At 41.2% G+C, this 16,281-nt stretch overlaps 1 protein-coding gene across 1 annotated transcript in view; it reads left to right on the plus strand.

Annotated features, from left to right (window-relative positions):
• Window positions 1-16,053, plus strand: part of vapal (VAMP (vesicle-associated membrane protein)-associated protein A, like) — a 49,407-nt gene extending 33,354 nt beyond the window's left edge. Inside the window, exons 3-6 of the mRNA XM_061919689.1 lie at window positions 10,795-10,898; window positions 11,147-11,227; window positions 14,969-15,175; window positions 15,243-16,053. Coding sequence (XP_061775673.1) covers window positions 10,795-10,898; window positions 11,147-11,227; window positions 14,969-15,175; window positions 15,243-15,404 — 554 coding nt within the window. The 3' untranslated portion in view covers window positions 15,405-16,053. The remainder of the gene's footprint in view (window positions 1-10,794; window positions 10,899-11,146; window positions 11,228-14,968; window positions 15,176-15,242) is intronic.
• The last annotated feature ends 228 nt before the right edge of the window (window positions 16,054-16,281 follow it).

The raw sequence follows: 16,281 nt of genomic DNA on the forward strand, positions 1-16,281 counted from the left end.
CAGCGACCAGGCTAGGTCATAGACCGACCATACGTCCTCTTTTCACCGGACATGTCCTCTTTTGGGGAGCTGTCAGGGCGAAGTTTCTTAAATGCCTCAAATGTCGGGCATTTTGAGTATCGTTTACACAACTTGCAGTACGCTACTTAATATGTCCATGTGGAAACTCTTTCAGTACACCCACCGAACCGGAAACCCCGGATAAAATACCCGTACCGTTACACCCCTAAGTAATACCGTATGTTTCAGACTATAAGGCGCACTTAAAATCCTTTCATTTTCTCAAAAATCGACAGTGCGCCTTATAACCCGCCTAATGTACGGAATAATTCTGGTTATGCTTACCGACGTCAGAGCTGTTTTATTTGGTACATGGTGTAATTGTAAGTGTGACCAGTAGATGGCAGTCACATATAGGAGCTACATGTAGACTGAAAGATGACACCAGTAAATAACACCAAAACATGTTTTTGTATTTCTTAATTACTTGTATGGTAAATGGCAAATGGGTTGTACTTGTATAGCGCTTTTCTACCCCTTTTTAAGGAGCCCAAAGCGCTTCCACACTATTTCCACATTCACACACACATTCACACACTGACGGTGGGAGCTGCCATGCAAGGCGCTCACCAGGACCCATCAGGAGCAAGGCTGAAGTGTCTTGCCCAAGGACACAACGGACGTGACTATGATGGTAGAAGGTGGGGATTGAACCAGTAACCCTCAGATTGCTAGCACACTACCAACTTCGCCACGCAGTTCCCACATCAGTGCTTCTCACTAGGGATGCACCGATTAATCGGTAACCGAATACATTCGGCCAAATATGGCAAAAAAAGCCACATTCGGCCTTCGGTGGAATGAGTTAAAAACAAGGCCGAATAGTGGCGTGTGACGCAATTTTTTGACGCGGTGACGCAATCAACCAACGTGCAGTGACGTTGGGATATGTTGTGTACCTGTATAAGTGTATGAGGTTACAAGCACACACTTATTGAGATTTAGTGGGGCCTCTGTTTACATTATTAGCCTGTTGTGTAGGCTACCTGTATAAGTGTATGAGGTTACAAGCACACACTTAATTGAGATTTACTTGAGCCTTCTGTTTACATTATTAGCATATCTACTGTGGCTTAGTAGACTTTTGCCAAAAGGACAATAATTCATTTGTTGTGGGTTTATCCACTTTAATGCACTTTGTTTTTTTTTTTGGAATGCATGTTTTGTTTGAAGGCCTAATATAAATGAAAAACTTTGTGCTTTTTTTGAAAAGCGAAGGCTACTGGAATATTAAAAAAATGTCAATATTCAATAAAAAAATTACTTTATTTGAAAAACATGTCTAAATATTTATTCTATGCAATATTAAAAAAATTGTGAAAAACTGCATTCATTATTCGGTATTCGGCCTTCGGCCAAGCGTTTAAATTTTATTCGGCTTCGACCGCAAATTTTCATTTCGGTGCATCCCTACTTCTCACCAGTGTTTGGCAAACAGCAAGCGGCGTTAATTAAATTAACACAGATTGTGGAGTTTTTTTAGAACATAAATACTTTAGCAAATATTGAATACAATGATATTAAAGTGCAGTTTGAATTTGAAGGTAGTGTAAAATGTGTACCAACACATAAATCAAGTTAAATGATTATTTCAGTAACAAAATGTTTATTATCCACAAACTGTAAAATGATTTGAAAACACTGTTTGTATGCAGAGTTGTTTAGTCCATGTTATATCAGAGGATTCGAATCTTTGTAGACACAAAAACAAAAAGTGTGATTGAAAAATATTTAGATATAAAAATACCCTTTTCTGATTTAATTAGTGGGTGTGTTTATTCTCTAAATGGGTACTAACAAAGACTCCTGTGAGTGCCTGCAAGTCCGCATTCAGGTTCGGATTACTGGTGCACTGCAGCAGACAGTGAAACTAAAAAAATCCAGTCACAAAAGCCACTGCTCTTTCTAAATGATGTTTCAATTTATATGCTAGTGTTAGGCATATTTCTTTATTTAGTTTTTCTGTGTTGCACTTCCTGCTGTCTAAGGAGGAAGAGGAACAATGCTGATTGAACATTATGTCGTGACAAGCTTGATTTTCGCATGGTGGAACGGGAGGCCACACACTTTCATAGTACACAAAACACACATTCCCAGGCACACACAGGACCACGGTCATTAAAGATCGATTAATCGGGATTGACGATCATATAATCGCCCAGCCCTAATCACAAGAACATAGTCTTTTATATTTAGGATCCTGTCAGGTTCAAAGACCAAACTATCTATTACACAAGACAAGAAGAAAGAATCACGCAGACAGATTCATTTTACTCATGAGGAGAGACATATTGGGCTGTACACTCAGTTACAGTTTCCCCTTACGCTCTAAGGTACAGTCCCATGTGGGGCTGGGCGATATTGCCTTTTTTTAATACCACGATATTTTTAGGCCATATCGCGATATACGATATATATTACGATATTTTGCCTTAGCCTTGAATGAACACTTGATGCATATAATCACAGCAGTATGATGATTCTATGTGTCTACATTAAAACATTCTTGTTCAAACTGCATTAATATATGCTACTTTTAAACTTTCATGCAGTGAAGGAAATCACGACTAAGTCAATTTGCCAAAACTGTATTTGTTAAAGTTATTAGCAGGTGACTTTTCAAATGATGCTACATATTAGCAGTAATGCTACTTTTGGTAGCAAGGCTTGTGCACCACACTTGACAAATTAAAGTTGTCTATTCGACATATTCCCGCTTGAAGCCAAACCACCGCCAGACGATGGACCCCCTGCTGCTTTTCTTGGGAATTAATTCTTCCTTCATTTGTTACGAGATTCTCACCTTCTTTCTCCGCAACAACCTGCTAGCATCACAGCTAACGTTAGCCACGCCGCGACCTCTCCGCTGGGCGAGGGCGTGTACGTATGACATGACAGTAAGTGACGTATGAACGTGCGCCTGCTTGTCTGTGAGGAGGCAGGAAAGAGGAGGAGAGTGTAATGCCCGCAGCTGCGTGAGAACGTCTACTCGATTATTACGATATAGTCATTTTCTATATCGCACAGAGACAAACCCGTGATATATATCTTATATCGATACATCGCCCAGCCCTAGTTAAAGGTTATATTTAAAATAAAAGTATTTAAATTCAGGCTTTTTTCTCCTGGTCTTTATTTAGAATAGTTTTTTTTTATTTTTATTTTTTTATCAATAATCGATATCGACCGATATGAAACACTTATATCCTGATACATTTTTTAGTCATATCGCCCAGCCTTACATTATCGTTCCACAGCAGCGCACTTCTGACTTCCAGCAACAAATGTGTTCCTACTTCCTGAAACAGGCGTGTGTTTGTTGTATTAATGGCAGTCTTGGTAACAGACAACAAAGAAAATACATTTTTTTTGGACAAGTGAGGATTCACGACCAGAAACTTTTTGAAGCTGAATATAGCGAGAGTGAACTGCTGCTTATAGAAGCGAGGGGTGAAACGTTGGAGCAGATGTAAGCCAAAAGATTGAGGTCGGCATGACTTATTTGAAAGGGACAGTACAATTAAACATTTCTACCCATAGGTCACTGATAACAAAGTACATGAAGCTTCTAGCCACACGCTAATTTGCAACCTTTGTCCCTGGTTAGGCTTTTAAAGAAAAGTGAACAAAGGTGAAAAACACATACAAAAGGATTAACATAGTGGTTCTTAACCTGGGTTCGATCGAACCCTAGGGGTTCAGTGAGTCGGCCTCAGGGGTTCGGCAGAGGTCAAAACACACCCGACTCATCATCTCAATAAAAACTTCTCCCTATCGGCATATTACGGATACGGCAACAGCAGAAGTCACACTGATTGGCAGGTGTGTCATTTGTTGTGAGTTTATGTAGTCTAGTGTGAGTTTAGTGTCGGTTTTGTTCTTTGAACAAAACACCGTTCATTTTGTGACCAGTAAAAAAACATGGTAACACTTAAGTATGGGAGACATATTCATCATTAATTAGTTGCTTACTAACATGCAAATTAGTAACATATTGGCTCTTAACTAGTCCTTATTAAGTACTTATTAATGCCTTATTCGGCATGGCCTTATTATAACCCTAACCAAATAACTCCAAATTAAGTCTTTGTTACTTAGAATATGTTCCCCTAGTGTCCAACCACATCTAAATCAGGGGTAGGGAACCTATGGCTCTAGAGCCAGATGTGGCTCTTTTGATGACTGCATCTGGCTCCCAGATAAATCTGAGCTAACGTTGCTTAACACGATAAGTAATGAATAATTCCACTTCTAATCACAGTGTTAAAAATAATGTTCAAAATATAAAATATTCTCATGCATTTTTAATCCATCCATCTGTTTTCTACCGCACCTGTTCAAGAAGTTGTGTTAATGGTAAGAAGTTATTTATTTATTATTGGTTAGGGTGGGGCTTGTCCGCCTGGGGGTTCTTCAGACCACCAAGCACCGACATGAGAGCCTGTTTCAGGGTTACAATATTGTTTTTATTTTTCAATAAGTCTCTCAGTTGCTTTCCAGCAATAGTTTTTCCAGCCCCAACCCAGTCTCTCCTCCTGGCTGCTGCTTACAACAGAGCGACAGGTGATAAGATAACAAGGCCCAGGTGGGCCGTCTACGCGCCTGTCGCTGCAGGCCACGCCCCCTCCACAGTTAGCTTCAGAATAACAATGTTATTACAAATAATAAGTGAGCTATTATACTCTAGAAATGTTGGTCTTACTTAAAAATGCACGCGTTTAGTTGTGTTCAGTGTTAAAAAAAATATTATATGGCTCTTACGGAAATATATTTTAAAATATTTAGCTTTTCGGTTCTCTCAACCAAAAAGGTTCCCGACCCCTGATCTCAATTAAGTCTTTGTTACTTAGAATATGTTCTCCATACTAAAGTGTTACCAAAAACCAAAATTGATTTATTTTTTCTCCCCTCTAAGAAGTGTTCGGTGAATGTGCATATGAAACTAACGGGGTTCGGTACCTCCAACAAGGTTAAGAACCACTGGATTAACACAAGTACAAAACAAAACAAAAAATATTAAATAATAACTGGCCCCATTTGTCAATACTATGTCCAGTTCTAGTGCTCATACTTCTGATTTTCCTTAATGTCTTAAGGCCCAAGCTGTTTGTTCACATGCTTTTTTGGACCCTAATTAGAATAAAAACTAAGAATCATCTTTTAAAATGATGTACTTAGTACTAGGGATGCACCGAAATGAAAATTTGTGGCCGAAGCCGAATAAAATTTAAACGCTTGGCCGAAGGCCGAATACCGAATAATGAATGCAGTTTTTCACAATTTTTTAAATATTGCATAAATAGCCTAGAATAAATATTTAGACATGTTTTTCAAATAAAGTAATTTTTTTATTGAATATTGAATTTTTTTTTAATATTCCAGTAGCCTTTGCTTTTCAAAAAAAGCACAAAGTTTTTCATTTATATTAGGCCTTCAAACAAAACATGCATTCCAAAAAAAAAATAAAGTGCATTAAAGTGGATAAACCCACAACAAATGAATTATTGTCCTTTTGGCAAAAGTCTGCTTAGCCACAGTAGATATGCTAATAATGTAAACAGAAGGCTCAGGTAAATCTCAATTAAGTGTGTGCTTGTAACCTCATACACTTATACAGGTAGCCTACACAACAGGCTAATAATGTAAACAGAGGCCCCAGTAAATCTCAATAAGTGTGTGCTTGTAACCTCATACACTTATACAGGTAGCCTACACAACAGGCTAATAATGTAAACAGAGGCCCCAGTAAATCTCAATAAGTGTGTGCTTGTAACCTCATACACTTATACAGGTAGCCTACACAACAGGCTAATAATGTAAACAGAGGCCCCACTAAATCTCAATAAGTGTGTGCTTGTAACCTCATACACTTATACAGGTACACAACATATCCCAACGTCACCGCGTCAAAAAATTGCGTCACACGCCACTATTCGGCCTTGTTTTTAACTCATTCCACCGAAGGCCGAATGTGGCTTGTTTTGCCGATTAATCGGTGCATCCCTACTTAGTACATAAGTACACTAATGTGTACTTCATGTTTAGTGACATGCAAATTCTTATTTTTACACTTTTTTCCCCCCAAATTTCATTGTATGTTATACTCTTCTGACACCACCAGATGGCAGTGTGTCAACAGAGCAGCTGTCACGCCAAATTCCCCCCCCCCCCCCCCCCATTTACTTCCGGGGTCATGATTAATACAGACGTTTTGTTAACGCTATATTATAAAAATATAACGCTATATTATAAAAATACAGACGTTTTGTTAACACTATATTATAAAAAAATAAAAAAACAATTTACAAACAAGCTATGGGATGACAGAGGAAACGTGACCCTGGAAGTAAATGTCATCCCATAGCTTGTGTTTGTAAACTGTTTTTTAAATTTTTTTTCATAATATAGCGTTAACAAAACGTCTGTATTAATCATGACCCCGCAAGTAAATGAGGGGGGAAGGTTTTTGTAGGGGGGAAGAAATTTGGCGTGACACGGCCATAAGTTAAAGTAGCAATGAATGTCTCACACACACACTAGGTGTGGCGAAATTTGTCTTCTGCATTTGACCCATCCCCTTGAGAGGTGAGGGGAGCAGTGGGCAGCAGTGGTGCCACGCCTGGGAATCATTTGTGGTCCCAATTCAGTAGTGGACACAATATTGGAATTAAGATCTAAAAGGTGCTGTTCACTAAGCCTTTTGAGGTTTTAAGCCACTTCTTCAGTTTTGTTGAGAAAAGTTGAATGTCCGACTGTGACTTCAACCCCAGTGGCAAAGAGTTCCACAGATGTCGGGCTTTTACTGAGAATGCAGACTGACCCAGAATCGTTCGGCACCTTTTCACTCTATAGTTCCCACTGAATGCAGCTCAAGTTAAACTTAAACTTTTAAGTTAATCTTTAAGGTAAAGTACCAATGATTGTCACACACACACTAGGCGTGGTGAAATTTGTCCTCTGCATTTGACCCACCCCCTTGATTACCCCCTGGGAGGTGAGGGGAGCAGTGAGTAGCAGGGTGATTTAACCCCCTGAGCCCCCAAATGCCCCCCTTACCCCTTTCTTCTTTTATTTTTATTTTTTTTACCTCTCTGGGACCCCTGAAGTAATATATTAGTGTTTTTCATACTCATTATTCTTCTGTTAGACTATTTTCACTTGATCAAACCACATCGCCAAATAATACAATTCAGGGATGCACCAAAATGAAAATTTGTAGCCGAAGCCGAATAAAATTTAAACGCTTGGCCGAAGGCCGAATAATGAATGCAGTTTTTCACATTTTTTTTAATATTGCATAATATTTAGACATGTTTATCAAATAAAGTAATTTTTTATTGAATATCGACATTTTTTTAATATTCCAGTAGTCTTTGCTTTTCAAAAAAAACACAGTTTTTCATTTATATTAGGCCTTCAAACAAAACATGCATTCCAAAAAAAAATAAAGTGCATTAAAGTGGATAAACCCACAACAAATGAATTATTGTCCTTTTGGCAAAAGTCTGCTTAGCCACAGTATATATGCTAATAATGTAAACAGAAGGCTCAATTAAATCTCAATAAGTGTGTGCTTGTAACCTCATACACTTATACAGGTAGCCTACACAACAGGCTAATAATGTAAACAGAGGCCCCACTAAATCTCAATAAGTGTGTGCTTGTAACCTCATACACTTATACAGGTACACAACATATCCCAACGTCACTGCACGTTGGTTGATTGCGTCACCGCGTCAAAAAATTGCGTCACACGCCACTATTCGGCCTTGTTTTTAACTCATTCCACCGAAGGCCGAATGTGGCTTTTTTTGCCATATTCGCCGAATATATTCGGTTACCGATTATTCGGTGCATCCCTACTTAGTACATAAGTACACTAATGTGTGTCATGTTTAGTGACATGCAAATTCTTATTTTTACACTTTTTTTCCCCCAAATTTCATTGTATGTTATACTTGTCTGACACCACCAGATGGCAGTGTAAGTGTCAACATAGCAGCTGTCACGCCAAATTTCTTCCTCCCTACAACCCCCCCACCCCCATTTACTTCCGGGGTCATGATTAATACAGACGTTTTGTTAACTTTACAAACAAGCTATGGGATGACATAAGAGGAAACGTGACCCTGGAAGTAAATGTGTCATCCCATAGCTTGTGTTTGTAAACTGTTTTTAAAAATTTTTTTCATAATATAGCGTTAACAAAACGTCTGTATTTTTATAATATTGCATTATACTTTTATTATATAGCGTTAACAAAACGTCTGTATTAATCATGACCCCGGAAGTAAATGAGGGGAGAAGGTTTTTGTTGGGGGGGAAGAAATTTGGCGTGACACGGCCATAAGTTAAAGTAGCAATGATTGTCACACACACACTAGGTGTGGTGAAATTTGTCTTCTGCATTTGACCCATCTCCTTGAGAGGTGAGGGGAGCAGTGGGCAGCAGTGGTGCCACGCCTGGGAATCATTTGTGGTCCCAATTCAGTAGTGGACACAATATTGGAATTAAGATCTAAAAGGTGCTGTTCACTAAGCCTTTTGAGGTTTTAAGCCACTTTTTCAGTTTTGTTGAGAAAAGTTGAATGTCCGACTGTGACTTCAACCCCAGTGGCAAAGAGTTCCACAGATGTCGGGCTTTCACGGAGAATGCAGACTGACCCAGAATCGTCCGGCACCTTTTCACTCTATAGTTCCCACTGAATGCAGCTCAAGTTAAACTTAAACTTTTAAGTTAATCTTTAAGGTAAAGTACCAATGATTGTCACACACACACTAGGCGTGGTGAAATTTGTCCTCTGCCTTTGACCCACCCCCTTGATCACCCCCTGGGAGGTGAGGGGAGCAGTGAGTAGCAGGGTGATTTAACCCCCTGAGCCCCCAAATGCCCCCCTTACCCCTTTCTTCCTTTTATTTTTATTTTTTTACCTCTCTGGGACCCCTGAAGTAATAGATTAGTGTTTTTCATACTCATTATTCTTCTGTTAGACTATATTTACTTCATCAAACCACATCGCCAAATAATACAATTCAGGGATGCACCAAAATGAACATTTGTAGCCGAAGCCGAATAAAATTTAAATGCTTGGCCGAAGGCCGAATACCGAATAATGAATGCAGTTTTTCACAATTTTTTTATATTGCATAAATAGCCTAGAATAAATATTTAGACATGTTTATCAAATAAAGTAATTTTTTATTGAATATCGACATTTTTTTAATATTCCAGTAGTCTTTGCTTTTCAAAAAAAGCACGGTTTTTCATTTATATTAGGCCTTCAAACAAAACATGCATTCCCCAAAAAAAAATAAAGTGCATTAAAGTGGATAAACCCACAACAAATGAATTATTGTCCTTATGGCAAAAGTCTGCTTAGCCACAGTAGATATGCTAATAATGTAAACAGAAGTCTCAAGTAAATCTCAATTAAGTGTGTGCTTGTAACCTCATACACTTATACAGGTAGCCTACACAACAGGCTAATAATGTAAACAGAGGCCCCAGTAAATCTCAATAAGTGTGTGCTTGTAACCTCATACACTTATACAGGTAGCCTACACAACAGGCTAATAATGTAAACAGAGGCCCCACTAAATCTCAATAAGTGTGTGCTTGTAACCTCATACACTTATACAGGTAGCCTACACAACAGGCTAATAATGTAAACAGAAGGCTCAAGTAAATCTCAATACGTGTGTGCTTGTAACCTCATACACTTATACAGGTACACAACATATCCCAACGTCACTGCACGTTGGTTGATTGCGTCACCGCGTCAAAAAATTGTGTAACACGCCACTATTCGGCCTTGTTTTTAACTCATTCCACCGAAGGCCGAATGTGGCTTTTTTGCCATATTCGGACGAATATATTCGGTTACCGATTAATCGGTGCGTCCCTAATACAATTCATTCTGGGCCTCTAATTTTCCTTTATGGATTTTTGTGCTTTTTGTTTTTGTAGGTGGGAAATGGTCTTACATTATTTTCATTTTTGGTCTAAAAATGTCTCAAATTTGACTTGTTGAAACCTGCATTTTAAGATGTGTAGTGAAGCGTGCTTATCTCCCTGCCCCTTATTTTTATTTGACACATTGGGGTGGCCTTACATCCGCGGTCCTCTCCAAGGTTTTTCATTGTCCCATTGGGTTGAGTTTTTCCTTGCCCTGATGTGGGATCTGAGCCGAGGATGTCGTAGGGGTTTGTGCAGCCCTTTGAGACACTCATGCTTTAAGGCTATATAGACGGCGTGGCGCAGTGGAAGAGTGGCCGTGCGCAACCCGAGGGTCCCTGGTTCAAATCCCACCTAGTACCAACCTCGTCACGTCCGTTGTGTCCTGAGCAAGACACTTCACCCTTGCTCCTGATGGGTGCTGGTTGGCGCCTTGCATGGCAGCTCCCTCCATCAGTGTGTGAATGTGTGTGTGAATGGGTGAATGTGGAAGTAGTGTCAAAGCGCTTTGAGTATTTTGAAGGTAGAAAAGCGCTATACAAGTACAACCCATTTATTTATTTATTTATAAATAAAGATTGATTGAGTGGTCTTATGTAGTGCGTAGGATGAGAAAGGAGGCCTTTTCTTTGACAAGTGGGGGATGATTATTTTTCACATTTGATGCTCATAAAAAGTCTCTAGGGAGACAATTCTGTTTTAACATTAAAAAGTGACATTTGCATCAAATATTTTAAAGCAATGAGTGACTAAAGAAACTTTGTGTTTGTCCTCCACAGTTATGCTCCAGCCGTTCGACTATGACCCCAACGAGAAGAGTAAACACAAATTTATGGTGCAGAGTATTTTTGCTCCATCCAACACATCTGACATGGACTCTTTGGTGAGAAACATGTCCTTCTTTGTCCTTTAACACCATGTGTAGATTGGCTGTTTGTCCACTAGAGGGCAGTACAAGCTCAGGGAGAACATACTTTGTTTTTTAGGCACATTTTGTCCCTTCCTGAGTGTTTTGAAAGTTACTTTTTTGATGGCAGCAGCTTGTTTCTTGTGACCAACACATTCCCACAGATGACAGAAATGAGGAACGTTCACGGTTAATAACATTTGCACTTTGTTTTGTTTTTTCAGTGGAAAGACGCAAAACCCGACGACCTCATGGATTCCAAGTTAAGATGCGTCTTCGAGCTGCCTTGTGAAAACAATAAAATGGTACGAAGCACACCTAAACACTACAGATGCCACGGTATCAAACCTGTCAATGCTCCAATTAGTCGGGCCGTTAATTGAGCGTTGGCAATAAACTCCAAAACGTCCAGCTTTGACCTAGAACAGTGGTTCTTAACCAGGGTTCGATCGAACCTTAGGGGTTCAGTAAGTCGGCCTCAGAGGTTTGGCGGAGGTCAAAACACACCCGATACTCATCTTGTAAATACAAGATGAGGGTTCGGTACCTCCAACAAGGTTAAGAACCACTGACCTAGAATAATTATTGGGAGTGCATGAGTTAGTGGGAAAGAAAACAAATCTGTCTTTGACCAGATGATCATTTAGATGTCAACTGAGCAGAAACACAACCACTTGTAATTGTGACAACTGCTTAGTCATCATTAATACTGTGATGTTAAAGTTAAAGTACCAATGATTGTCACACACAAACTAGGTGTGCTGTAAAATTTGTCCTCTGCATTTGATCAATCGCCTTGCTCACCCCATGGGAGGTGAGGGGAGCAGTAGGCAGCAGCAGGGGCCACGCCCAGGAATAATTGTTGGTGATTTTACCCCCAATTCCAACCATTGATACCGAGTGCCAAGAAGGGAGGTAATAGCTTCCATTTTTATAGTCTTTGGTATGACTCGGCCGGGGTTTGAACTCACAACCTACCCATCTCAGGGCCATACTTGCCAACCCTCCCGACTTTTCTGGAAGACTCCCAAATTTCAGTGCCCCTCCCGAAAATCTCCTGGGGCAACCATTCTCCCAATTTCCACCCAGACAACAATATTAGGGGCATGCCTTAAGCGTCTTTTACAACCTGTCGTCACGTCTGCTTTTTTCTCCGTACAAACAGCCGCATATTATGTGCGGCTTTTACGTACACCCTTAAACGAATGCAAAACATACTTGGTCAACAGCCATACAGGTCACACTGAGGGTGGCCGTATAAACAACTTTAACGCTGTTACAAATATGCGCCACACTGTGAACCCACACCAAACAACAATGACAAACACATATCAGGAGAACATCTGCACCGTAGCACAACAAAACAAGCCTCCCCACGGAGGTGTCAAGGTTGGCAAGTATGCACTGAGTAGGTATATCATCATGTGTTGATTGTACAGCAAGGTAACACCTTTCTAGTGCATGTAGAGAGCTAAATAAGCCACTCTGACCTACACATGCAGCTACTGCCATCTTGTGGCGTTAATACAAACTACAGCATTTATTGCTAATTTTTCCATACATCCATCTTCTGCTTATTCAAGGTCGGGTGGCGGGGGCAGCAGCCTAAGCAGGGAAGCCCAGACTTCCCTCTCCCCAGCCACTTCGTCCAGCTCTTCCCGGGGGATCCTGAGGCGTTCCCAGGCCAGCCGGGAGACATAGTCTTCCCAACGTGTCCTGGGTCTTCCCCGTGGCCTCCGACTGGTCGGACGTGCCCTAAACACCTCCCTAGGGAGGCGTTCAGGTGGCATCCTGACCAGATGCCCGAACCACCTCATCTGGCTCCTCTCCATGTGGAGGAGCAGCGGCTTTAAAGTTAAAGTACCCATGATTGTCATAGGTGTGGTGAAATTATTCTCTGCATTTGACCCATCACGCTTGATCACCCCCTGGGAGGTGAGGGGAGCAGTGAGCAGCAGTGGTGGTAGCACCCAGGAATCATTTTTTTGGTTATTTAACCCCCAATTCCAATCCTTGATACTGATTACTTTGAGCTCCTCCCGGATGACAGAGCTTCTCACCCTATCTCTAAGGGAGAGACCCGCCACCCGGCGGAGGAAACTCATTTCGGCCGCTTGTACCCGTGATCTTGTCCTTTCAGTCATAACCCAAAGCTCATGACCATAGGTGAGGATGGGAACGTAGATCGACCGGTAAATTGAGAGCTTTGCCTTCCGGCTCAGCTCCTTCTTCACCACAACGGATCGATACAGCGTCCGCATTACTGAAGACACTGCACCGATCCACCTGTCGATCTCACCATCCACTCTTCTTTCACTCGTGAACAAGACTCTGAGGTACAAACCCTGTTTCCATATGAGTTGGGAAATTGTGTTAGATGTAAATATAAACAGAATACAATGATTTGCAAATCCTTTTCAACCCATATTCAGTTGAATATACTACAAAGACAACATATTTGATGTTCAAACTCATAAACTTAATTTTTTTTGCAAATAATAATTAACTTAGAATTTCATGGCTGGAACACGTGCCAAAGTAGTTGGGGAAGGGCATGTTCACCACTGTGTTACATCACCTTTTCTTTGAACAACTCAAACGTTTGGGAACTGAGGAAATTAATTGTTGAAGCTTTGAAAGTGGAATTATTTCCCATTCTTGCTTTATGTAGAGCTTCAGTCGTTCAACAGTCCGGGGTCTCCGCTGTCGTATTTTACGCTTCATAATGTGCCACACATTTTTGATGGGAGACAGGTCTGGACTGCAGGCGGGCCAGGAAAGTACCCGCACTCTTGTAACACGTGCTGAATGTGGCTTGGCATTGACTTGCTGAAATAAGCAGGGGCGTCCATGAAAAAGACGGCACTTAGATGGCAGCATATGTTGTTCCAAAACCTGTATGTACCTTTCAGCATTAATGGTGCCTTCACAGATGTGTAAGTTACCCATGCCTTGGGCACTAATGCACCCCCATACCATCACACATGCTGGCTTTTCAACTTTGCGTCGATAACAGTCTGGATGGTTCGCTTCCACTTTGGTTCGGATGACGCAATGTTGAATATTTGTAAAAACAATTTGAAATGTGGACTCGTCAGACCGCAGAACACTTTTCTACTTTGCATCAGTCCATCTTAGATGATCTCGGGCCCAGAGAAGCCGGCGGCGCTTTTGGATGTTGTTGATAAATGGCTTTCGCTTTGCATAGTAGAGCTTTAACTTGCACTTACAGATGTAGCGACAAACTGTATTTAGTGACAGTGGTTTTCTGAAGTGTTCCTGAGCCCATGTGGTGATGTCCTTTAGAGATTGATGTCGGTTTTTGATACAGTGCCGTCTGAGGGATGGAAGGTCACGGTCATTCAGTGTTGGTTTCCGGCCATGCCGCTTATGTGGAGTGATTTCTCCAGATTCTCTGAACCTTTTGATGATATTATGGAGCGTAGATGTTGAAATCCCTAAATTTCTTGCAATGTCACTTTGAGAAAGGTTGTTCTTAAACTGTTTGACTATTTGCTCACGCAGTTGTGGACAAAGGGGTGTACCTCGCCCCATCCTTTCTTGTGAAAGACTGAGCATTTTTTGGGAAGCTGTTTTTATACCCAATCATGGCACCCACCTGTTCCCAATTAGCCTGCACACCTGTGGGATGTTCCAAATAAGTGTTTGATGAGCATTCCTCAACTTTATCAGTATTTATTGCCACCTTTCCCAACTTCTTTGTCACGTGTTGCTGGCATCAAATTAATGATTATTTGCACAAAAAAAAATGTTTATCAGTTTGAACATCAAATATGTTGTCTTTGTAGCATATTCAACTGAATATGGCTTGAAAATGATTTGCAAATCATTGTATTCTGTTTATATTTACATCTAATTTCCCAACTCATATGGAAACAGGGTTTGTACTTGAACTCCACTTGGGGCAAGAATGTTTGATTTTGTAAAACACGCAACTAAAGACTCAGTTTAGCAATTTATTTCCCCCCAAAGATTGTTCCTCTGACACGTGATGAGTGTGATGCAGAGTTTCTTGTGTCTCGCAGAATGACGTCGAGACCAGCAAAACCGCCTCCGTGATGAACTCGGCCAAGTCCGACTCGTCCGCAGCCGCCGCCGCCGCCGCCACCGCGCCCACCGCCACCTCGGCTGCTGCCCTCTTGGACGACGCGGAGATGAAGAAGGTGATGGAAAAGTGCAAGCGGCTGCAGAGCGAGATGAACAAGCTCGCTGACGAGAACCGGCAACTAAAGGTCAGACCGCCGCACTAGAACGTCGGGGGTCCCGGTACTTGATGGCGCTCTGCTTGTCCCCCCGCAGGAGGACGGCACCCGGATGAGGAAGATGGCGCGCTCGGACCACGCCACCTCCAACTCCACCGGCCTCCTGGGCAGAGAGGCCGGCTCCGCCTCCCTGCCCTCCCTCCTGGTGGTCATAGCCGCCATCTTCATGGGATTCTTCCTAGGGAAGTTCATCTTGTAGCCCGGCGGCCGCCGCTGCCCTCAAGATAAGCCTGGAAAAAAAGAAAAAACAGCGAGAAGTCTTTGCGTTGACGTTTGCCATATCACTGCTAGGTGGCGACAGTGAGCACACGTGTATTGCATCATCGCAAGGCGCCGCCCTTTATCTCACACGGTTAGCGCACAAGGAAGGAAGGCGACAAAAAAGCGACTTTTTTTTATTTTTTTGTTTTTGACAGCTGGGTTGTGCAGGTCATGTGACAGGACATCAAAGTTGTAAACGGTCATGGAAGTGAAAAAAATAACCACAAGCATTGATTGATACTCTCGTGTTTTATTTGGAATGTTAAAACAGTCACGTAAATTGTTGTTTTAAAGCTTTTAAACAAAACCACAACTTCCATCTTCAGCGGATCACTCGGCTCCCCTTTTGTCCTTTCTACTTCTCTCGGAATGTTCACGTCCAGTCGGGGAAATAACGGTGCCTCCTCCTCCTTCTTGTACATTTGTCTCCACTTTACCCACCAATGCAGACTTTATATTATATACAAATCTTTATTCCCTTCTGAGGCAAGTACTGACTGAAATGGGTCACCATTCTTAAAACAAATCCTGTCCCCGTGATATTAAGCGATGAAAAAATAAAAATGAAAAACAAGTTTGTTCCATAACAGTTCCCATTTCTTTTGCTTCAATTTCAGCTCAAAAGGAATGTGAAATCTAAAAATCCATTTTAAAGGATAATTGATTTTTTTGTAGCTCAGCAACACAAAATATCACGATGCTTCGTTAAAAATGGATTTACCGTATTTCCTTGAATTCTCGGCGGAGCGTAAATTAATTTAAAACCTCTTCTAACTCCGGCGCTTACCAAAGAATGCGGTAAAAGTAAGCATGCG

This window comes from Nerophis ophidion, linkage group LG14 (assembly GCF_033978795.1).
Source record: "Nerophis ophidion isolate RoL-2023_Sa linkage group LG14, RoL_Noph_v1.0, whole genome shotgun sequence".
Taxonomy (NCBI): domain Eukaryota; kingdom Metazoa; phylum Chordata; class Actinopteri; order Syngnathiformes; family Syngnathidae; genus Nerophis; species Nerophis ophidion.